The 25444-nt window shown below is 46.1% G+C and overlaps 1 protein-coding gene across 1 annotated transcript in view; it reads left to right on the top strand.

The window, feature by feature from the left end:
- Positions 1 to 25444, top strand: part of LOC130350243 (V-type proton ATPase catalytic subunit A-like) — a 101099-nt gene that overhangs the window by 64860 nt on the left and 10795 nt on the right. The window contains exons 10-14 of the mRNA XM_056554866.1: positions 3247 to 3361; positions 4531 to 4594; positions 7596 to 7799; positions 17109 to 17203; positions 20780 to 20951. Of these exons, the coding sequence (XP_056410841.1) occupies positions 3247 to 3361; positions 4531 to 4594; positions 7596 to 7799; positions 17109 to 17203; positions 20780 to 20951 (650 nt within the window). The remainder of the gene's footprint in view (positions 1 to 3246; positions 3362 to 4530; positions 4595 to 7595; positions 7800 to 17108; positions 17204 to 20779; positions 20952 to 25444) is intronic.

Raw genomic sequence — 25444 nt, forward strand, 5'->3', positions numbered from 1 at the left:
GTTTGGGCACCCCAGATAAAAATTTGTATTAATGTGCATTACGGATCGACCGATTATCGGTATGGCCGATATTATGGGCCGATAATCACGATTTTGGGCATTATCGGTATCGGCAATTACCTTGCCGAAAAGCCGATAATGCCCTGCCCCCCGCACCGCCCGCACCGCGACCGCCGCCTCACCGCACCCCCGACCCACCGCACCGCGTCGCACCCCCCACCGTGATGCTGGGCAGTATACCGGTATGGATTTTTGCCCATACCGCTATACCGGTCGGGCCCCTCCCCCACCCTCCGAGTCAATAAAAAAATTAAACTTACCCGTAATGGGGGTGGTCCGGGCCATCCATCCTTCCTTCCTGTAGTGTCCGGGGGCGTTCCGGGTGAAGAGGGAACCGGTCCGGGCTGTCCTTCTTCTCCGGCGGTCATCTTCTCCACTCCGGGCAGGCTCCGGTCTAGTACGCTGCATAGACGCCGATACGCCGTGACGTCAGGTGCGTTGCTGCGCACAAGCGTCACTGCGCAGCGGCGTCTATGCAGCATACTAGGCCGGAGCCTGCCCGGAGTGGAGAAGATGACCGCCGGAGAAGAAGGACAGCCCAGACCGGTTCACTCTTCACCCGGAACGCCCCCGGACACTACAGGAAGGATGGCCCGGACCACCCTGACAGGTAGGGGGAGAGAAGCGGGTGGCGGCGGAGGCCTATGGCCCCGCAAAAGCCACTACAGATCGCAGGGGGTTAAATAGCCGATAACTTATACCGGAATATCGGTATAAGTTATCGGCTATCGGCCCTAACCTGCACCGATTATCGGTATCGGCCCTAAAAAAACTATATCGGTCGATCCCTAATGTGCATAAAGAAGCCAAGGAAAGATGGAAAAATCTCCAAAATGCATCAAATTACAGATTAGACCTTCTTATAATATGTCACCAAAAGTTACATTTTATTTCCATCATTTACACTTTCAAAATAACAGAAAACAAAAAAATGGCATCTGCAAAAGTTTGGGCACCCTGCAGAATTAATATCTCGTTCTGCCCCCTTTGGCAAGTATCACAGCTTGTAAACGCTTTTTGTAGCAGCCAAGAGTCTTCCAGTTCTTGTTTGAGGTATCTTTGCCCATTCTTCCTTAAAAAAGTCTTCCATTTCTTTGAGATCTCTGGGCTGTGTGTCACGCACTGCTCTTTTAAGGTCTATCCATAGATTTTCAATTATGTTGAGGTCAGGAGATTGTGAAGGCCATGGCAAAACCTTCAGTTTATGCCTCTTGATGTAATCCCCCGTGGATTTCGAGGTGTGTTTAGGATCATTATCCATTTGTAGAAGCCATCCTCTCTTTAACTTCAGCTTTTTCACAGATGGCATCAAGTTATCCAAAATTTGCTGTAATCTTATTGAATCCATTTTTCCTTCTACTCGTGAGATGTTCCCTGCGCCACTGGCTGCAATACAACCCCAAAGCATGATTGATCCACCCCCATGCTTAACAGTTGGACAGAGGTTCTTTTAATTAAATTCTGTCCCCCCTTCTTCTCCAAACGTACATTTGCTCATTCCGGCCAAAAAGTTCAATTTTAACCTCATCGGTCCACAGAACTTGTTTCCAAAATGCATCAGGCTTGTCTATATGTTCATTTGCAAAGTTCAAACGCTGATTTTTGTGGTGAGGACGTAGAAGAGGTTTTCTTCTGATGACTCTTCCATGAAGATCATATTTATACAAGTATCTCTTTATAGTGGAATAATGTACCACAACTCCAGATCTTTCTGGAGGGATTGTGCAGTCAAATGTGGGTTTTGAATTGTTTTTCTCACAATCCTGCGAGCTGTTCTGTCTGATATTTTTCTTGGTCTTCCAGATCTTGCTTTAACTTCCACTGTTCCTGATGACTGCCATTTCCTAATTACATTCCGAACAGAGGATATTGACATCTGAAAACGTTTTGCTATCTTCTTATAGCCTTCTCCAGCTTTGTGAGCGTCAACTATTTTCAGTTTCATATTTCTAGACAACTGCTTAGAAGAACCCATGGTGCTGATTGTTGGGGCGAGGTCAGATGAGTCTGGGCATTTAAAACCTTTGAGAGTGACATAACCTGGTCTTCCTATATGATGATTGAGAACAATCCATGACACTGGCAGGTCTCAGCTTTATAAAGGGGGCAGTGCATGTTATAAATTCTGCAGGGTGCCCAAACTTTTGCAGACGCCATTTTTTTTTCTGTTATTTTGAAAGTGTAAATGATGGAAATAAAATGTCACTTTTGGTGACATATTATAAGAATGTCTAATCTGTAATTTGATGCCTTTTGGACATTTTTCCATCTTTCCTTGGATTCTTTATGCACATTAATACAAATTTTTACCTGGGGTGCCCAAACTTTTGATCCCCACTGTAAGGTAGTCTATAGATGTCTATGTAGGCCGCCCCCCTCATGTTGTCTTCCCCAGGACATAAGGAAGGTCTATAGATGTCTATGAAGGCCTCCCCCCCGCCCCCCATGTTGTCTTCCCCAGGACATAAGGAAGGTCTATAGATGTCTATGTAGGCCGCCCCCCTCATGTTGTCTTCCCCAGGACATAAGGAAGGTCTATAGATGTCTATGAAGCCCCCCCCCCCGCCCCCCATGCTGTCTTCCCCAGGACATAAGGAAGGTCTATAGATGTCTATGTAGGCCGCCCCCCTCATGTTGTCTTCCCCAGGACATAAGGAAGGTCTATAGATGTCTATGAAGGCCCCCCCCCCCGCCCCCCATGCTGTCTTCCCCAGGACATAAGGAAGGTCTATAGATGTCTATGTAGGCCGCCCCCCTCATGTTGTCTTCCCCAGGACATAAGGAAGGTCTATAGATGTCTGTTGGGGTGATTGGGGTCCCGCGGCAGTGATGGGCCCCCTAGACTCTTCTACAATGACACATTAAGGCTGATGGTCTTCTAGTTCCATTACTGCTACTCACTCCAATGTGCGCCACCATAAAATAATTTCTTATGGAATGATGCAAAAAAAAAAATTGCCCAACAGATTCTTCTGCAGGGGGGACGGTTATGGAGCAATATCCATCATGGCCGAACCGTCACAAAGGCTTCATAGGACTCACTGCCCCTTAAGGTCCATATGTTGTAGCCTCGTACTGGGGAGACATCATCCAATAAAACCTCGGGCCATTGACCGTCTCCAGAACATTGATGCCCAATTGTCCCCATGGCTGGCCAGACCCCTGACAGTGCTCCATCTCTTCCAGACAGCGGCTATCCCGCCTACCTCGGTGCCCGCCTCGCTTCTTTCTATGAGCGGGCAGGAAGAGTCAGATGTCTTGGAAGTCCAGGCCGAGAAGGAAGTGTCAGCATTGTGGGAGCGTGAGTTCTCTCCTCTGATAATACATCTTCTCTATGATTGGGCAAAGATATTGTAAGAACCCTGATCCGGGGAAAGTGGGCACCGATGGGTACAACCTACAATAAAACAGACCTGGGGAAAGTGGGCACCGATGGGTACGACCTACAATAAGACATATCTGGGGAAAGTGGACACCGATGGGTACGACCTACAATGAGACATACCTGGGGAAAGTGAGCACCGATGGGTACGACCTACAATAAGTCATACCTGGGGAAAGTGGGCACCGATGGATACAACCTACAATAAGACAGACCTGGGGAAAGTGGGCACCGATGGGTACGACCTACAATAAGACATACCTGGGGAAAGTGGGCCCCGATGGGTACGACCTACAATAAGTCATACCTGGGGAAAGTGGGAACCGATGGATACAACCTACAATAAGACAGACCTGGGGAAAGTGGGCACCGATGGGTACGACCTACAATAAGACATACCTGGGGAAAGTGGGCCCCCGATGGGTACGACCTACAATAAGTCATACCTGGGGAAAGTGGGCACCGATGGATACAACCTACAATAAGACATATCTGGGGAAAGTGGGCACCGATGGATACAACCTAGAATAAGACAGACCTGGGGAAAGTGAGCACCGATGGGTACGACCTACAATAAGACATACCTGGGGAAAGTGGGCCCCGATGGGTACAACCTACAATAAGACATGCTTGGGGAAAGTGGGCACCGATGGGTACAACCTACAGTAAGACATACCTGGGGAAAGTGAGCACCGATGGGTACGACCTACAACAAGACATTATCATACATCCCTTCAGAGCATGGGGGGGGGGGGGGATGAAGGTAAGGGGTTGATTGGTCTATATCACAGTCCATATGTGGTGCCCGCAAGGAAAATGGGAGTAGCAATGCAGGGCCGGCTGGGGCTATTGGTACACCAGTTACAGTCTATTGTATTACTATAACCTAAGGACCTGACTAGACCCTGATAATACATCTGTAATGGGGTCTGCACATAGTCCATACACCCCACAGCCCTGACCTCACATACAACTCACTGACCCCTCTGACCTCTGGTGGCTTTAGATTCAAAGATCATGGAGGGGACACAGAAGGTCAGAGCTTCTCCTTTATCTCTGTAATCTTTGGTTATTTTCTACATTTACAGAGTTTCTCCTCCAGGAGGCGACTTCTCAGACCCGGTCACATCCGCCACACTGGGTATAGTACAGGTGAGGTCTCTCGTGTCAGTGTATGTGTCCAAGTCGCCAGTGTATAATGTGTCCAGGGCACTGGTCATATGGTCACCAGTGTACAATGTGTTCAGGGACTGGTCATATGGTCACCAGTGTACAATGTGTCCAGGGCACTGGTCATATGGTCACCAGTGTATAATGTGTCCAGGGCACTGGTCATATGGTCACCAGTGTATAATGTGTTCAGGGCACCGGTCATACGGTCACCAGTGTACAATGTGTCCAGGGCACCGGTCATACGGTCACCAGTGTACAATGTGTCCAGGGCACCGGTCATACGTTCACCAGTGTACAATGTGTCCAGGGCACCGGTCATACGGTCACCAGTGTATAATGTGTCCAGGGCACCGGTCATATGGTCACCAGTGTACAATGTTTCCAGGGCACCGGTCATATGGTCACCAGTGTACAATGTGTCCAGGGCACCGGTCATACGGTCACCAGTGTACACTGTGTCCAGGGCACCGGTCATACGGTCACCAGTGTACAATGTGTCCAGGGCACCGGTCATACGGTCACCAGTGTACAATGTGTTCAGGGCACCGGTCATACGGTCACCAGTGTACAATGTGCCCAGGGCACCGGCCATACGGTCACCAGTGTACAATGTGTCCAGGGCACCGGTCATACGTTCACCAGTGTACAATGTGTCCAGGGCACCGGTCATACGGTCACCAGTGTATAATGTGTCCAGGGCACCGGTCATATGGTCACCAGTGTACAATGTGTCCAGGGCACCGGTCATTTGGTCACCAGTGTAAAATGTGTCCAGGGCACCGGTCATTTGGTTACCAGTGTACAATGTGTCCAGGGCACCGGTCATACGGTCACCAGTGTACAATGTGTCCAGGGCACTGGTCATACGGTCACCAGTGTACAATGTGTCCAGGGCACCGGTCATATGGTCACCAGTGTACAATGTGTCCAGGGCACCGGTCATATGGTCACCAGTGTACAATGTGTCCAGGGCACCGGTCATATGGTCACCAGTGTATAATGTGTCCAGGGCACCGGTCATATGGTCACCAGTGTACAATGTGTCCAGGGCACCGGTCATATGGTCACCAGTGTATAATGTGTCCAGGGCACTGGTCATATGGTCACCAGTGTACAATGTGTAAAGGGCACCGGTCATATGGTCACCAGTGTGTAATGTGTCCAGGGCACCGGTCATATGGTCACCAGTGTATAATGTGTCCAGGGCACCGGTCATATGGTCACCAGTGTATAATGTGTCCAGGGCACCGGTCATATGGTCACCAGTGTATAATGTGTCCAGGGCACCGGTCATTTGGTCACCAGTGTAAAATGTGTCCAGGGCACCGGTCATTTGGTTACCAGTGTACAATGTGTCCAGGGCACCGGTCATACGGTCACCAGTGTACAATGTGTCCAGGGCACCGGTCATATGGTCACCAGTGTATAATGTGTCCAGGGCACCGGTCATATGGTCACCAGTGTACAATGTGTCCAGGGCACCGGTCATATGGTCACCAGTGTATAATGTGTCCAGGGCACTGGTCATATGGTCACCAGTGTACAATGTGTAAAGGGCACCGGTCATATGGTCACCAGTGTGTAATGTGTCCAGGGCACCGGTCATATGGTCACCAGTGTATAATGTGTCCAGGGCACTGGTCATATGGTCACCAGTGTATAATGTGTCCAGGGCACCGGTCATATGGTCACAGTGTATAATGTGTCCAGGGCACCGGTCATATGGTCACCAGTGTGTAATGTGTCCAGGGCACCGATCATATGGTCACCAGTGTACAATGTTTCCAGGGCACCGGTCATTTGGTCACCAGTGTATAATGTGTCCAGGGACCGGTCATATGGTCACCAGTGTACAATGTGTCCAGGGACCGGTCATATGGTCACCAATGTGTAATGACACTGGGCAACACCGGGCGATACAATGACACTGAGCCATACTGGGCCAAACATGATCAATGTCACTGGGCGATACAATGACACCAGGCGATACCGAGACAAACATGATCAATGATACCAGGCCAAGGACCAACCATCTTTATGGGAATTCTTCATCTGAATTCCATGTCTTTGGCCCTGACCATCTCATAGAGAGGACATAATACTGTATATAATACTGTACAATGCCCACATAATATGGCGCCATCACAGTGTGGTGACTGGGGTGTTGCAATGGTGATGCAGGGTCTGGTGGTATTAGCCCTTACTTGTCATGACGCCAGGGTGCGGTTTGCTTAGTATTGGAGATCCTGCCGCCAACCGGCCCACATACGGCAGGGATAATAAATGGAATGTCCACAGCAGAATTTATGAGATAACTGGAAACGTTTACTTGAACTTTTATGCAACAGTCTTTACAATTCTACAGTTTCTCCTGAGGCCACCGGGATGCAGGTTCCTCACAGGCTTTGCTGGGACTGGTAGTAATGATCTTTATGCAGGCTACTGTGCTACTAATTATAAGATTTGAGAGGAATAGTAGTCACACAGGATTTGTAGGTTGAGCTTAATAACTCACGGTTTTAGTGGCTGCAGATCCTTTAGGCTATGTGCTGAATGTGCTTCTTTAGTGTCCAGGTCTCAAGAGAGTGCAGGAACAAGAGAGCGAATTTACAGACTACAGACCCTTTTATATTAAGGGGGCTACTCTAATCCTATTGGCTGCAAAGCCTGTTAGTCCAGAACCCAGAGAACTCTGGGTACATCACATGACATTAACACATGACCCAGGAAGGTCCTATACATTTGTACACTATACAAAAATACATTTATATGAGGCAACCAAGGGGCAAGCCCTGCAGGAGAGCCCTGTGGAATAGAGGGACTCTAGCTGAGGGGAATTTAGACTGGGACAGGAGAAGGTCCTGTACCAGGACACCACAACAGTTTCTGTAGGACACTCTCTCATGGTGCTCAGATGGGTCGGGGTCTGCACTGTGAGCGTCCAGGCGATGGCGTCCTCTCATCTTGTGTCTTCTTACAGGTTTTCTGGGGCTTGGACAAGAAGTTGGCACAGAGGAAACATTTCCCATCAGTGAACTGGTTGATCAGCTACAGCAAGTACATGCGGGCGCTGGACGAGTACTACGAGAGGAACTTCCCTGAACTTGTGCCCCTCAGGACCAAGGCCAAGGAAATCCTGCAAGAAGAAGAAGACCTGGCCGAAATCGTGCAGCTAGTGGGGAAGGTGAGTACTGACTGATTGATTAATGGGTCCCCGGGAATACAGATACTAGGGTAATAATACTAGGTCTCAGTGTATAGGAATATAGGTACTAGAGTAATAATAAGCCTCAGTGTATAGGAATACAGGTACTAGAGTAATAATAAGCCTCAGTGTATAGGAATATAGGTACTAGGGTAATAATACTAGGTCTCAGTGTATAGGAATACAGGTACTAGAGTAATACAGGTACTAGGGTAATAATACTAGGTCTCAGTGTATAGGAATACAGGTACTAGAGTAATAATAAGCCTCAGTGTATAGGAATACAGGACTAGGGTAATAATACTAGGTCTCAGTGTATAGGAATACAGGTACTAGAGTAATAATAAGCCTCAGTGTATAGGAATACAGGTACTAGAGTAATAATAAGCCTCAGTGTATAGGAATACAGGTACTAGGGTAATAATAAGCCTCAGTGTATAGGAATACAGGTACTAGGGTAATAATACTAGGTCTCAGTGTATAGGAATACAGGTACTAGAGTAATAATAAGCCTCAGTGTATAGGAATACAGGTACTAGAGTAATAATAAGCCTCAGTGTATAGGAATACAGGTACTAGAGTAATAATAAGCCACAGTGTATAGGAATACAGGTACTAGGGTAATAATACTAGGTCTCACTGTATAGGAATACAGGTACTAGAGTAATAATAAGCCTCAGTGTATAGGAATATAGGTACTAGAGTAATAATAAGCCTCAGTGTATAGGAATACAGGTACTAGAGTAATAATAAGCCTCAGTGTATAGGAATACAGGTACTAGGGTAATAATAAGCCTCAGTGTATAGGAATACAGGTACTAGAGTAATAATAAGCCTCAGTGTATAGGAATACAGGTACTAGGGTAATAATACTAGGTCTCAGTGTATAGGAATACAGGTACTAGAGTAATAATGAGCCTCAGTGTATAGGAATACAGGTACTAGAGTAATACAGGTACTAGGGTAATAATACTAAGTCTCAGTGTATAGGAATACAGGTACTAGAGTAATAATAAGCCTCAGTGTATAGGAATACAGGTACTAGGGTAATAATACTAGGTCTCAGTGTATAGGAATACAGGTACTAGAGTAATAATACTAGGTCTCAGTGTATAGGAATACAGGTACTAGGGTAATAATACTAGGTCTCAGTGTATAGGAATACAGGTACTAGGGCAATAATAAGCCTCAGTGTATAGGAATACAGGTACTAGGGTAATAATAAGCCTCAGTGTATAGGAATACAGGTACTAGGGTAATAATAAGCCTCAGTGTATAGGAATACAGGTACTAGGGTAATAATAAGCCTCAGTGTATAGGAATACAGGTACTAGAGTAATAATAAGCCTCAGTGTATAGGAATACAGGTACTAGGGTAATAATACTAGGTCTCAGTGTATAGGAATACAGGTACTAGAGTAATAATACTAGGTCTCAGTGTATAGGAATACAGGTACTAGGGTAATAATACTAGGTCTCAGTGTATAGGAATACAGGTACTAGGGTAATAATACTAGGTCTCAGTGTATAGGAATACAGGTACTAGAGTAATAATAAGCCTCAGTGTATAGGAATACAGGTACTAGGGTAATAATACTAGGTCTCAGTGTATAGGAATACAGGTACTAGAGTAATAATAAGCCTCAGTGTATAGGAATACAGGTACTAGAGTAATAATAAGCCTCAGTGTATAGGAATACAGGTACTAGAGTAATAATAAGCCTCAGTGTATAGGAATACAGGTACTAGGGTAATAATACTAGGTCTCAGTGTATAGGAATACAGGTACTAGAGTAATAATAAGCCTCAGTGTATAGGAATACAGGTACTAGAGTAATAATAAGCCTCAGTGTATAGGAATACAGGTACTAGAGTAATAATAAGCCTCAGTGTATAGGAATACAGGTACTAGAGTAATAATAAGCCTCAGTGGATAGGAATACAGGTACTAGGGTAATAATACTAGGTCTCACTGTATAGGAATACAGGTACTAGAGTAATAATAAGCCTCAGTGTATAGAAATATAGGTACTAGAGTAATAATAAGCCTCAGTGTATATGAAAACAGGTACTAGGGTAATAATAAGCCTCAGTGTATTGGAATACAGGTACTAGAGTAATATTAAGCCTCAGTGTATAGGAATACAGGTACTAGGGTAATAATACTAGGTCTCAGTGTATAGGAATACAGGTACTAGAGTAATAATAAGCCTCAGTGTATAGGAATACAGGTACTAGAGTAATAATAAGCCTCAGTGTATAGGAATACAGGTACTAGGGTAATAATACTAGGTCTCAGTGTATAGGAATACAGGTACTAGAGTAATAATACTAGGTCTCAGTGTATAGGAATACAGGTACTAGGGTAATAATACTAGGTCTCAGTGTATAGGAATACAGGTACTAGAGTAATAATACTAGGTCTCAGTGTATAGGAATACAGGTACTAGGGTAATAATAAGCCTCAGTGTATAGGAATACAGGTACTAGGGTAATAATAAGCCTCAGTGTATAGAAATACAGGTACTAGGGTAATAATAAGCCTCAGTGTATAGGAATACAGGTACTAGGGTAATAATAAGCCTCAGTGTATAGGAATACAGGTACTAGAGTAATAATAAGCCTCAGTGTATAGGAATACAGGTACTAGAGTAATAATAAGCCTCAGTGTATAGGAATACAGGTACTAGGGTAATAATACTAGGTCTCAGTGTATAGGAATACAGGTACTAGAGTAATAATAAGCCTCAGTGTATAGGAATACAGGTACTAGAGTAATACAGGTACTAGGGTAATAATACTAGGTCTCAGTGTATAGGAATACAGGTACTAGAGTAATAATACTAGGTCTCAGTGTATAGGAATACAGGTACTAGAGTAATAATAAGCCTCAGTGTATAGGAATACAGGTACTACAGTAATAATAAGCCTCAGTGTATAGGAATACAGGTACTAGGGTAATAATACTAGGTCTCAGTGTATAGGAATACAGGTACTAGAGTAATAATAAGCCTCAGTGTATAGGAATACAGGTACTAGAGTAATAATAAGCCTCAGTGTATAGGAATACAGGTACTAGGGTAATAATACTAGGTCTCAGTGTATAGGAATACAGGTACTAGAGTAATAATACTAGGTCTCAGTGTATAGGAATACAGGTACTAGGGTAATAATACTAGGTCTCAGTGTATAGGAATACAGGTACTAGGGTAATAATACTAGGTCTGTGTATAGGAATACAGGTACTAGAGTAATAATAAGCCTCAGTGTATAGGAATACAGGTACTAGGGTAATAATACTAGGTCTCAGTGTATAGGAATACAGGTACTAGAGTAATAATAAGCCTCAGTGTATAGGAATACAGGTACTAGAGTAATAATAAGCCTCAGTGTATAGGAATACAGGTACTAGAGTAATAATACTAGGTCTCAGTGTATAGGAATACAGATACTAGGGTAATAATACTAGGTCTCAGTGTATAGGAATACAGGTACTAGGGTAATAATACTAGGTCTGTGTATAGGAATACAGGTACTAGAGTAATAATAAGCCTCAGTGTATAGGAATACAGGTACTAGGGTAATAATACTAGGTCTCAGTGTATAGGAATACAGGTACTAGAGTAATAATAAGCCTCAGTGTATAGGAATACAGGTACTAGAGTAATAATAAGCCTCAGTGTATAGGAATACAGGTACTAGAGTAATAATACTAGGTCTCAGTGTATAGGAATACAAATACTAGGGTAATAATACTAGGTCTCAGTGTATAGGAATACAGGTACTAGGGTAATAATACTAGGTCTCAGTGTATAGGAATACAGGTAGTAGAGTAATAATAAGCCTCAGTGTATAGGAATACAGGTACTAGAGTAATAATAAGCCTCAGTGTATAGGAATACAGGTACTAGAGTAATAATACTAGGTCTCAGTGTATAGGAATACAGGTACTAGAGTAATAATACTAGGTCTCAGTGTATAGGAATACAGGTACTAGGGTAATAAAACTAGGTCTCAGTGTATAGGAATACAGGTACTAGGGTAATAATACTAGGTCTCAGTGTATAGGAATACAGGTACTAGGGTAATAATACTAGGTCTCAGTGTATAGGAATACAAGTATTAGAGTAATAATAAGCCTCAGTGTATAGGAATACAGGTACTAGAGTAATAATACACTCATCATCCTCTACATCAATACTCTCATCATCCTCTAAATCAATACTCTCATCATCCTCTACATCAATCAATACTCTCGTCATCCTCTACATCTATACTCTCATCATCCTCTACATCAATACTCTAATCATCCTCTAACTCAATACTCTCATCATCCTCTACATCAATCAATACTCTCGTCATCCTCTACATCAATACTCTCATCATCCTCTACATCAATGCTCTCATCATCCTCTATATCAATACTCTCATCATCCTCTAAATCAATACTCTCATCATCCTCTACATCAATCAATACTCTCGTCATCCTCTACATCAATACTGTCATCATCCTCCACATCAATACTCTCATTATCCTCCACATCAATACTCTCATTATCCTCTACATCAATACTCTCATCATTTTTTTAAATCAATACTCTTATCATCCTCCACATCAATACTCTCATCATCCTCTACATCCATCAATACTCTCATCATCCTCTACATCAATACTCTCATCATTTTTTAAATCAATACTCTCATCATCCTCTACATCAATACTCTCATCATCCTCTACATCAATCAATACTCTCATCATTTTTTAAATCAATACTCTCATCATCCTCTACATCAATACTCTCATCAACCTCTACATCCATTAATACTCTCATCCTCTACATCAATACTCTCATCCTCTACATCAATACTCTCATCATCCTCTACAATAAATACTCTCATCATCCTCTACATCCATCAATACTCTCATCCTCTACATCAATACTCTCATCATCCTCTACAATAAATACTCTCATCATCCTCTACATCCATCAATACTCTCATCATCCTCTACATCCATCAATACTCTCATCATCCTCTACAATAAATACTCTCATCATCCTCTACATCCATCAATACTCTCATCATCCTCTACATCCATCAATACTCTCATCATCCTCTACAATAAATACTCTCATCATCCTCTACATCCATCAATACTCTCATGATCCTCTACAATAAATACTCTCATCATCCTCTACAATAAATACTCTCATCATCCTCTACATCCATCAATACTTTCATCATCCTCTACATCAGTACTCTCATCATCCTCTACATCCATCAATACTCTCATCATCCCCTACATCAATACTCTCATCATCCTCTACATCCATCAATACTCTCGTCATCCTCTACATCAGTACTCTAATCATCCTCTACATCCATCAATACTCTCATCATCCTCTACATCCATACTCTCATCTTCTACATCCATCAATACTCTCATCATCCTCTACATCAATACTCTCATCATCCTCTACATCAATACTCTCATCATCCTCTACATCAATACTCTCATCATCCTCTAAAATCAATACTCTCATCATCCTCTACATCCATCAATACTCTCATCATCCTCTACATCAGTACTCATCTTCCTCTACATCCATCAATACTCTCATCATCTTCTAAATCAATACTCTCATCATCCTCTAAATCAATACTCCCATCATCCTCTACAATAAATACTCTCATCATCCTCTACATCCATCAATACTCTCATCATCCTCTACATCCATCAATACTCTCATGATCCTCTACAATAAATACTCTCATCATCCTCTACATCAATACTCTCATCATCCTCTACACCCATCCATACTCTCATCATCCTCTAAAATCAATACTCTCATCATCCTCTACATCCATCAATACTCTCATCATCCTCTACATCCAGCAATACTCTCATCATCCTCTACATTCGTACTCTCATCTTCTACATCCATCAATACTCTCATCTTCCTCTACATCCATCAATACTCTCATCATCCTCTACATCCATCAATACACTCATCTTCCTCTACATCCATCAATACTCTCATCATCCTCTACATCATTACTCTCATCATCCTCTACATCAGTATTCTCATCATCCTCTATATCCATCAATACTCTCATCATCCTCTTCATCCATCAATACTCTCATCATCCTCTACACTCATCAATACTCTCATCATCCTCTACACCCGTCAATACTCTCATCATCCTCTACATCCATCAATACTCTCATCATCCTCTACACTCATCAATACTCTCATCATCCTCTACATCTATCAATACTCTCATCATCCTCTACATCCATCAATACTCTCATCATCCTCTACATCCATCAATACTCTCATCATCCTCTACACTCATCAATACTCTCATCATCCTCTACACCCATCAATACTCTCATCATCCTCTACACCCATCAATACTCTCATTATCCTCTACATCCATCAATACTCTCATCATCCTCTACATCCATCAATACTCTCATCATCCTCTACATCAGTACTCTCATCATCCTCTACATCCATCAATACTCTCATCATCCTCTACATCCATCAATACTCTCATCATCCTCTACACTCATCAATACTCTCATCATCCTCTACACCCATCAATACTCTCATCATCCTCTACACCCATCAATACTCTCATCATCCTCTACACCCATCCATACTCTCATCATCCTCTACACCCATCCATACTCTCATCATCCTCTACACCCATCCATACTCTCATCATCCTCTACATCCATCAATACTCTCATCATCCTCTACACTCATCAATACTCTCATCATCCTCTACACTCATCAATACTCTCATCATCCTCTACACCCATCAATACTCTCATCATCCTCTACACCCATCAATACTCTCATCATCCTCTACACTCATCAATACTCTCATCATCCTCTACATCTATCAATACTCTCATCATCCTCTACATCCATCAATACTCTCATCATCCTCTACATCCATCAATACTCTCATCATCCTCTACACTCATCAATACTCTCATCATCCTCTACACTCATCAATACTCTCATCATCCTCTACACCCATCAATACTCTCATCATCCTCTACACCCATCAATACTCTCATTATCCTCTACATCCATCAATACTCTCATCATCCTCTACATCCATCAATACTCTCATCATCCTCTACATCAGTACTCTCATCATCCTCTACATCCATCAATACTCTCATCATCCTCTACATCCATCAATACTCTCATCATCCTCTACACTCATCAATACTCTCATCATCCTCTACACCCATCAATACTCTCATCATCCTCTACACCCATCAATACTCTCATCATCCTCTACACCCATCCATACTCTCATCATCCTCTACACCCATCCATACTCTCATCATCCTCTACATCCATCAATACTCTCATCATCCTCTACATCCATCAATACTCTCATCATCCTCTACACTCATCAATACTCTCATCATCCTCTACACTCATCAATACTCTCATCATCCTCTACACCCATCAATACTCTCATCATCCTCTACACCCATCAATACTCTCATCATCCTCTACACTCATCAATACTCTCATCATCCTCTACACCCATCAATACTCTCATCATCCTCTACATCCATCAATACTCTCATTATCTTCTACACCCATCAATACTCTCATCATCCTCTACACCCATCAATACTCTCATCATCCTCTACATCCATCAATACTCTCATCATCCTCTACACTCATCAATACTCTCATCATCCTCTACACTCATCAATACTCTCATCATCCTCTACACCCATCAATACTCTCATCATCCTCTACATCCATCAATACTCTCATCATCCTCTACACCCATCAATACTCTCATCATCCTCTACACCCATCAATACTCTCATCATCCTCTACACCCATCAATACTCTCATTATCCTCTACATCCATCAATACTCTCATCATCCTCTACATCTATCAATACTCTCATCATCCTCTACATCCATCAATACTCTCATCATCCTCTACACTCATCAATACTCTCATCATCCTCTACACTCATCCATACTCTCATCATCCTCTACATCCATCAATACTCTCATCATCCTCTACATCCATCAATACTCTCATTATCTTCTACACCCATCAATACTCTCATCATCCTCTACACCCATCAATACTCTCATCATCCTCTACATCCATCAATACTCTCATCATCCTCTACACTCATCAATACTCTCATCATCCTCTACACTCATCAATACTCTCATCATCCTCTACACCCATCAATACTCTCATCATCCTCTACATCCATCAATACTCTCATCATCCTCTACACCCATCAATACTCTCATCATCCTCTACACCCATCAATACTCTCATCATCCTCTACACCCATCAATACTCTCATTATCCTCTACATCCATCAATACTCTCATCATCCTCTACATCTATCAATACTCTCATCATCCTCTACATCCATCAATACTCTCATCTTCCTCTACACCCATCAATACTCTCATCATCCTCTACACCCATCAATACTCTCATCATCCTCTACACCCATCAATACTCTCATCATCCTCTACATCCATCAATACTCTCATTATCCTCTACATCCATCAATACTCTCATCATCCTCTACATCCATCAATACTCTCATCATCCTCTACATCCATCAATACTCTCATCATCCTCTACACCCATCAATACTCTCATCATCCTCTACACCCATCAATACTCTCATCATCCTCTACACCCATCAATACTCTCATTATCCTCTACATCCATCAATACTCTCATCATCCTCTACATCTATCAATACTCTCATCATCCTCTACATCCATCAATACTCTCATCATCCTCTACACTCATCAATACTCTCATCATCCTCTACACTCATCAATACTCTCATCATCCTCTACACCCATCAATACTCTCATCATCCTCTACATCTATCAATACTCTCATCATCCTCTACATCCATCAATACTCTCATCTTCCTCTACACTCATCAATACTCTCATCATCCTCTACATCCATCAATACTCTCATCATCCTCTACACCCATCAATACTCTCATCATCCTCTACACTCATCAATACTCTCATCATCCTCTACACCCATCAATACTCTCATCATCCTCTACACTCATCAATACTCTCATCATCCTCTACACCCATCAATACTCTCATCATCCTCTACACCCATCAATACTCTCATCATCCTCTACACCCATCAATACTCTCATTATCCTCTACATCCATCAATACTCTCATCATCCTCTACATCCATCAATACTCTCATCATCGATTCTAACAGGCATCCCTGGCAGAAGCGGATAAGATTACACTGGAAGTCGCCAAACTGATAAAAGACGACTTTCTCCAGCAGAACGGATACTCGGCGTATGACAGGTAATAATAATACTCAGGTAGTATGGAGCCACGGGAGAGACCACTAAGGACCCTGCACGTGGCTTCGTCAGCTTCAACTCTTTATTGATTTTCCTCACCGACGCGTTTTGTGTTTTTGTTTTTTTCTCCCCCCATTATGGAAAAAAAGATTTTACATTAATGAAACGAAACGTCCAAAAAATGTCAATAAAGAGTAAAATGGCCCCGAAATTATAAGAATCCAACAGAATCTGTACAGAGGATGTAGCGGACCCCCCCACAGCCATTACAGGTGCGGACCCCCCCTACAGCCATTACAGGTGCGGACCCCCCCTACAGCCATTACATGTGCGGACCACCCCACAGCCATTACAGGTGCGGACCCCCCCCCACAGCCATTACAGGTGCGGACCCCCCCTTCAGCCATTACATGTGCGGACCACCCCACAGCCATTACAAGTGCGGACCACCCCACAGCCATTACAAGTGCGGACCCCCCTACAGCCATTACAGGTGCGGACCACCCCACAGCCATTACAGGTGCGGACCCCCCCTACAACCATTACATGTGCGGACCACCCCACAGCCATTACAAGTGCGGACCACCCCACAGCCATTACAAGTGCGGACCCCCCTGCAGCCATTACAGGTGCGGACCCCCCCCTACAGCCATTACAGGTGCGGACCCCCCTACAGCCATTACAGGTGCGGACCCCCCCTACAGCCATTACATGTGCGGACCACCCCACAGCCATTACAGGTGCGGACCCCGCTACAGCCATTACATGTGCGGACCCCCCCTACAGCCATTACAGGTGCGGACCACCCCACAGCCATTACAGGTGCGGACCACCCCACAGCCATTACAGGTGCGGACCCCCCCTACAACCATTACATGTGCGGACCACCCCACAGCCATTACAAGTGCGGACCACCCCACAGCCATTACAGGTGCGGACCACCCCACAGCCATTACAGGTGTGGACCACCCCACAGCCATTACAGGTGTGGACCACCCCATAGCCATTACAGGTGCGGACCACCCCACAGCCATTACATGTGTGGACCCCCCCCCCCCCCCCCGTACAGCCAATACAGGAGCGGACCCCCCCTACAGCCATTACGTGTGCGGACCCCCTTTCACATATAATGTACCGTCAGATCCCTCCGCCCCCTATAACATATAATGAACCGTCAGATCCCTCCGCCCCCTATAACATATAATGTACCGTCAGATCCCTCCGCCCCTATAATGTATAATGTACCGTCAGATCCCTCCGCCCCCTATAACATATAATGTACTGTCAGATCCCTCCTCCCCTATAACATATAATGTACCGTCAGATCCCTCCGCCCCCTATAACATATAATGTACCGTCAGATCCCTCCGCCCCTATAATGTATAATGTACCGTCAGATCCCTCCGCCCCCTATAACATATAATGTACCGTCAGATCCCTCCTCCCCTATAACATATAATGTACCGTCAGATCCCTCCGCCCCCTATAACATATAATGTACCGTCAGATCCCTCCGCCCCCTATAACATATAATGTACTGTCAGATCCCTCCGCCCCTATAACATATAATGTACCGTCAGATCCCTCCGCCCCCTATAACATATAATGTACTGTCAGATCCCTCCGCCCCTATAACATATAATGTACCGTCAGATCCCTCCGCCCCTATAACATATAATGTACCGTCAGATCCCTCCGCCCCTATAACATATAATGTACCGTCAGATCCCTCCGCCCCCTATAACATATAATGTACTGTCAGATCCCTCCTCCCCTATAACATATAATGTACTGTCAGATCCCTCCTCCCCTATAACATATAACGTACCATCAGATCCCTCCGCCCCTATAACATCTAATGTACCGTCAGATCCTTCCGCCCCCTATAATGTATAATGTACTGTCAGATCCCTCCGCCCCTCTAACAGATAACGTACCGTCAGATCCCTCCGCCCCCTATGATGTATAATGTACCGTCAGATCCCTCCGCCCCTATTACATATAATGTACCGTCAGATCCCTCTGCCCCTATAACATATAACGTACCGTCAGATCCCTCCGCCCCTATAACATATAACGTACCGTCAGATCCCTCCGCCCTCTATGATGTATAATGTACCGTCAGATCCCTCCGCCCCTATAACATATAACGTACCGTCAGATCCCTCCGCCCCCTATAACATATAATGTACCGTCAGATCCCTCCGCCCCTATAACATATAATGTACCGTCAGATCCCTCCGCCCCTATAACATATAACGTACCATCAGATCCCTCCGCCCCTATAACATATAATGTACTGTCAGATCCCTCCGCCCCTATAATGTATAATGTACCGTCAGATCCCTCCGCCCCCTATAACATATAATGTACAGTCAGATCCCTCCGCCCCTATAACATATAATGTACTGTCAGATCCCTCCGCCCCTATAACATATAACGTACCGTCAGATCCCTCCGCCCCTATAATGTATAATGTACCGTCAGATCCGTCCGCCCCTATAACAGATAACGTACCGTCAGATCCCTCCACCCCCTATAACATATAACGTACCGTCAGATCCCTCCGCCCCCTATAACAGATAACGTACCATCAGATCCCTCCGCCCCTATAACATATAATGTACCGTCAGATCCCTCCGCCCCTATAATGTATAATGTACCGTCAGATCCCTCCGCCCCCTATAACAGATAACGTACCGTCAGATCCCTCCGCCCCCTATGATGTATAACGTACCGTCAGATCCCTCCGCCCCCTATAACATATAACGTACCGTCAGATCCCTCCGCCCCCTATAACAGATAACGTACCATCAGATCCCTCCGCCCCTATAACATATAATGTACCGTCAGATCCCTCCGCCCCTATAATGTATAATGTACCGTCAGATCCCTCCGCCCCCTATGATGTATAACGTACCGTCAGATCCCTCCGCCCCCTATAACATATAATGTACAGTCAGATCCCTCCGCCCCTATAACATATAATGTACCGTCAGATCCCTCCGCCCCCTATAACAGATAACGTACCGTCAGATCCCTCCGCCCCTATAACAGATAACGTACCGTCAGATCCCTCCGCCCCCTATGATGTATAACGTACCGTCAGATCCCTCCGCCCCCTATGATGTATACAGTGCGTTCCGGTTCGGTTACTATTTAGTCTTCGTACATTTCCCTCATGGATCCTTACAGGTAAATCTTTGTACATCGCTGTGATATATGTTGGTGCTATAGAAATAAAGAAAATATTTTCATTCCGCCCCGCCCCCTCTGACCTCCCGCCGCTGCACTGATTTTTATGGATTTTTACAGCACTCATTGATCTATTTGCAGTTTTGCGCTGTACGCCATCGTTGTCGCTTTCTTTTTTTTGGCGCAGTTTGATTTTCCACCATTTTTCCATGTGAAATCGGCAGAAAATTATAATTTTTTTAGGTAAAAGGTTTTTGACGATGTTTTATGTGAACGAGCACTGAGGGTTCACCGCGCCAATGTTAGCTTTTAAAACTACGTGACGCTCCGATCCCACCAAAGCAGCGGACATGACACCTGACGCCTCCTCTGGTCTCCGCAGGTATTGTCCCTTCTATAAGACTGTTGGGATGTTACAAAACATGATCGCCTTCTATGACATGGCGCGACACGCGGTGGAGGCCACGGCGCAGGCGGAGAACAAGATCACGTGGTCCATCATCCGGGAGAACCTGGGGGACATCCTCTACAAACTCAGCTCCATGAAGTTCAAGGTGAGATGAGGGCCGGGCTGTACAGGGGCCACAATGGGGATCCTGAGGGCCGCGCTGTACAGGGGCCACAATGGGGATGCTGAGAGCCGCGCTGTACAGGGGCCACAATGGGGATCCTGAGGGCAGGACTGTACAGGGGCCACAATGGGGATCCTGAGGGCCGGGCTGTACAGGGGCCACAATGGGGATCCTGAGGGCAGGACTGTACAGAGGCCACAATGGGGATCCTGAGGGCCGCGCTGTACAGGGGCCACAATGGGGATCCTGAGGGCCGGGCTGTACAGGGGCCACAATGGGGATGCTGAGAGCCGCGCTGTACAGGGGCCACAATGGGGATGCTGAGGGCCGGGCTGTACAGGGGCCACAATGGGGATCCTGAGGGCCGCGCTGTACAGGGGCCACAATGGGGATCCTGAGGGCAGGACTGTACAGGGGCCACAATGGGGATCCTGAGGGCCGCGCTGTACAGGGGCCACAATGGGGATCCTGAGGGCCGGGCTGTACAGGGGCCACAATGGGGATCCTGAGGGCCGGGCTGTACAGGGGCCACAATGGGGATCCTGAGGGACGGGCTGTACAGGGGCCACAATGGGGATCCTGAGGGACGGGCTGTACAGGGGCCACAATGGGAATCCTGAGGGCCGGGCTGTACAGGGGCCACAATGGGGATCCTGAGGGCCGCGCTGTACAGGGGCCACAATGGGAATCCTGAGGGCCGGGCTGTACAGGGGCCACAATGGGGATCCTGAGGGCCGCGCTGTACAGGGGCCACAATGGGGATCCTGAGGGCAGGACTGTACAGGGGCCACAATGGGGATCCTGAGGGCCGCGCTGTACAGGGGCCACAATGGGGATCCTGAGGGCCGGGCTGTACAGGGGCCACAATGGGGATCCTGAGGGCCGGGCTGTACAGGGGCCACAATGGGGATCCTGAGGGCCGGGCTGTACAGGGGCCACAATGGGGATCCTGAGGGCCGGGCTGTACAGGGGCCACAATGGGAATCCTGAGGGCAGGGCTGTACAGGGGCCACAATGGGGATCCTGAGGGCCGCGCTGTACAGGGGCCACAATGGGGATCCTGAGGGCCGCGCTGTACAGGGGCCACAATGGGGATGCTGAGAGCCGCGCTGTACAGGGGCCACAATGGGGATCCTGAGGGCAGGGCTGTACAGGGGCCACAATGGGGATCCTGAGGGCCGGGCTGTACAGGGGCCACAATGGGGATCCTGAGGGCTGCGCTGTACAGGGGCCACAATGGGGATCCTGAGGGCCGGGCTGTACAGGGGCCACAATGGGGATCCTGAGGGCCGCGCTGTACAGGGGCCACAATGGGGATCCTGAGGGCCGCGCTGTACAGGGGCCACAATGGGGATCCTGAGGGCCGATCTGTACAGGGGCCACAATGGGGATCCTGAGGGCCGATCTGTACAGGGGCCACAATGGGGATCCTGAGGGCCGATCTGTACAGGGGCCACAATGGGGATCCTGAGGGCCGGGCTGTACAGGGGCCACAATGGGGATCCTGAGGGATGCGCTGTACAGGGGTCACAATGGGGATCCTGAGGGCCGGGCTGTACAGGGGCCACAATGGGGATCCTGAGGGCCGGGCTGTACAGGGGCCACAATGGGGATCCTGAGGGCCGGGCTGTACAGGGGCCACAATGGGGATCCTGAGGGCCGGGCTGTACAGGGGCCACAATGGGGATCCTGAGGGCCGGGCTGTATTACATTATGGGGATCCTGAGGGCCGGGCTGTATTACATTATGGGGTGGTGGTATCTGGCAGTATTATGGGATGGTGGTAACTGGTGGTATTATGGGCTGGTGGTATCTAGGTGTATTATGGGCTGGTGGTATCTAGGTGTATTATGGGGTGGCGGTATCTGGCAGTATTATGGGATGGTGGTAACTGGTGGTATTATGGGCTGGTGGTATCTAGGTGTATTATGGGGTGGCAGTATTATGGGGTGATGGTATCTGGTGGTATTATGGGCTGGCGGTATCTAGGTGTATTATGGGGTGGCAGTATTATGGGGTGGTGGTATCTGGTGGTATTATGGGCTGGTGGTATCTGGTGGTATTATGGGCTGGTGGTATCTAGGTGTATTATGGGCTGGTGGTATCTAGGTGTATTATGGGGTGGCAGTATTATGGGGTGATGGTATCTGGTGGTATCATGGGGTGGTGGTATCTAGGTGTATTATGGGGTGGCAGTATTATGGGGTGGTGGTATCTGGTGGTATTATGGGCTGGTGGTATCTGGTGGTATTATGGGCTGGTGGTATCTAGGTGTATTATGGGGTGGCAGTATTATGGGGTGGTGGTATCTGGTGGTATTATGGGCTGGTGGTATCTAGGTGTATTATGGGGTGGCAGTATTATGGGGTGGTAGTATCTGGTGGTATTATGGGCTGGTGGTATCTAGGTGTATTATGGGGTGGCAGTATTATGGGGTGGTAGTATCTGGTGGTATTATGGGCTGGTGGTATCTAGGTGTATTATGGGGTGGCAGTATTATGGGGTGGTGGTATCTGGTGGTATTATGGGCTGGTGGTATCTAGGTGTATTATGGGGTGGCAGTATTATGGGCTGGTGGTATCTAGGTGTATTATGGGGTGGCGGTACCTAGGTGTATTATGGGGTGGCAGTATTATGGGGTGGTGGTATCTGGTGGTATTATGGGGTGGCAGTATTATGGGGTGATGGTATCTGGTGGTATTATGGGCTGGTGGTATCTAGGTGTATTATGGGCTGGCGGTATCTAGGTGTATTATGGGGTGGCAGTATTATGGGGTGATGGTATCTGGTGGTATTATGGGCTGGTGGTATCTAGGTGTATTATGGGTTGGCAGTATTATGGTGTGATGGTATCTGGTGGTATTATGGGCTGGTGGTATCTGGTGGTATTATGGGCTGGTGGTATCTAGGTGTATTATGGGGTGGCAGTATTATGGGGTGGTGGTATCTGGTGGTATTATGGGGTGGTGGTATCTGGTGGTATTATGGGGTGGTGGTATCTAGGTGTATTATGGGTGGCAGTATTATGGGGTTGTGGTATCTGGCAGTATTATGGGGTGAAAGTATCTGGTGGTATTATGGGCTGGTGGTATCTAGGTGTATTATGGGGTGGCAGTATTATGGGGTGATGGTATCTGGTGGTATTATGGGCTGGTGGTATCTAGGTGTATTATGGGCTGGCGGTATCTAGGTGTATTATGGGCTGGCAGTATTATTGGGTGATGGTATCTGGTGGTATTATGGGGTGATGGTATCTGGTGGTATTATGGGCTGGTGTTATTTAGGTGTATTATGGGCTGGTGGTATCTAGGTGTATTATGGGGTGGCAGTATTATGGGGTGATGGTATCTGGTGGTATTATGGGCTGGTGGTATCTAGGTGTATTATGGGGTGGCAGTATTATGGGGTGGTGGTATCTGGTGGTATTATGGGCTGGTGGTATCTAGGTGTATTATGGGGTGGCAGTATTATGGGGTGATGGTATCTGGTGGTATTATGGGCTGGTGGTATCTAGGTGTATTATGGGGTGGCAGTATTATGGGGTGATGGTATCTGGTGGTATTATGGGGTGATGGTATCTGGTGGTATTATGGGCTGGTGGTATCTAGGTGTATTATGGGGTGGCAGTATTATGGGGTGGTGGTATCTGGTGGTATTATGGGCTGGTGGTATCTAGGTGTATTATGGGGTGGCAGTATTATGGGGTGGTGGTATCTGGTGGTATTATGGGCTGGTGGTATCTAGGTGTATTATGGGGTGGCAGTATTATGGGCTGGTGGTATCTAGGTGTATTATGGGGTGGCATTATTATGGGGTGGTGGTATCTAGGTGTATTATGGGGTGGTGGTATCTAGGTGTATTATGGGGTGGCAGTATTATGGGGTGGTGGTATCTGCTGGTATTATGGGCTGGTGGTATCTGGTGGTATTATGGGGTGATGGTATCTAGGTGTATTATGGGGTGGCAGTATTATGGGGTGATGGTATCTGGTGGTATTATGGGCTGGTGGTATCTAGGTGTATTATGGGGTGGCAGTATTATGGGGTGGTGGTATCTGGTGGTATTATGGGCTGGTGGTATCTAGGTGTATTATGGGGTGGCAGTATTATGGGGTGATGGTATCTGGTGGTATTATGGGCTGGTGGTATCTAGGTGTATTATGGGCTGGTGGTATCTAGGTGTATTATGGGGTGGCAGTATTATGGGCTGGTGGTATCTAGGTGTATTATGGGGTGGCATTATTATGGGGTGGTGGTATCTAGGTGTATTATGGGGTGGTGGTATCTAGGTGTATTATGGGGTGGCAGTATTATGGGGTGGTGGTATCTGCTGGTATTATGGGCTGGTGGTATCTGGTGGTATTATGGGGTGATGGTATCTGGTGGTATTATGGGCTGGTGGTATCTAGGTGTATTATGGGCTGGTGGTATCTAGGTGTATTATGGGGTGGCGGTATCTGGCAGTATTATGGGGTG

Source organism: Hyla sarda, unplaced genomic scaffold, assembly GCF_029499605.1.
Source record: "Hyla sarda isolate aHylSar1 unplaced genomic scaffold, aHylSar1.hap1 scaffold_940, whole genome shotgun sequence".
NCBI classification, from domain to species: domain Eukaryota; kingdom Metazoa; phylum Chordata; class Amphibia; order Anura; family Hylidae; genus Hyla; species Hyla sarda.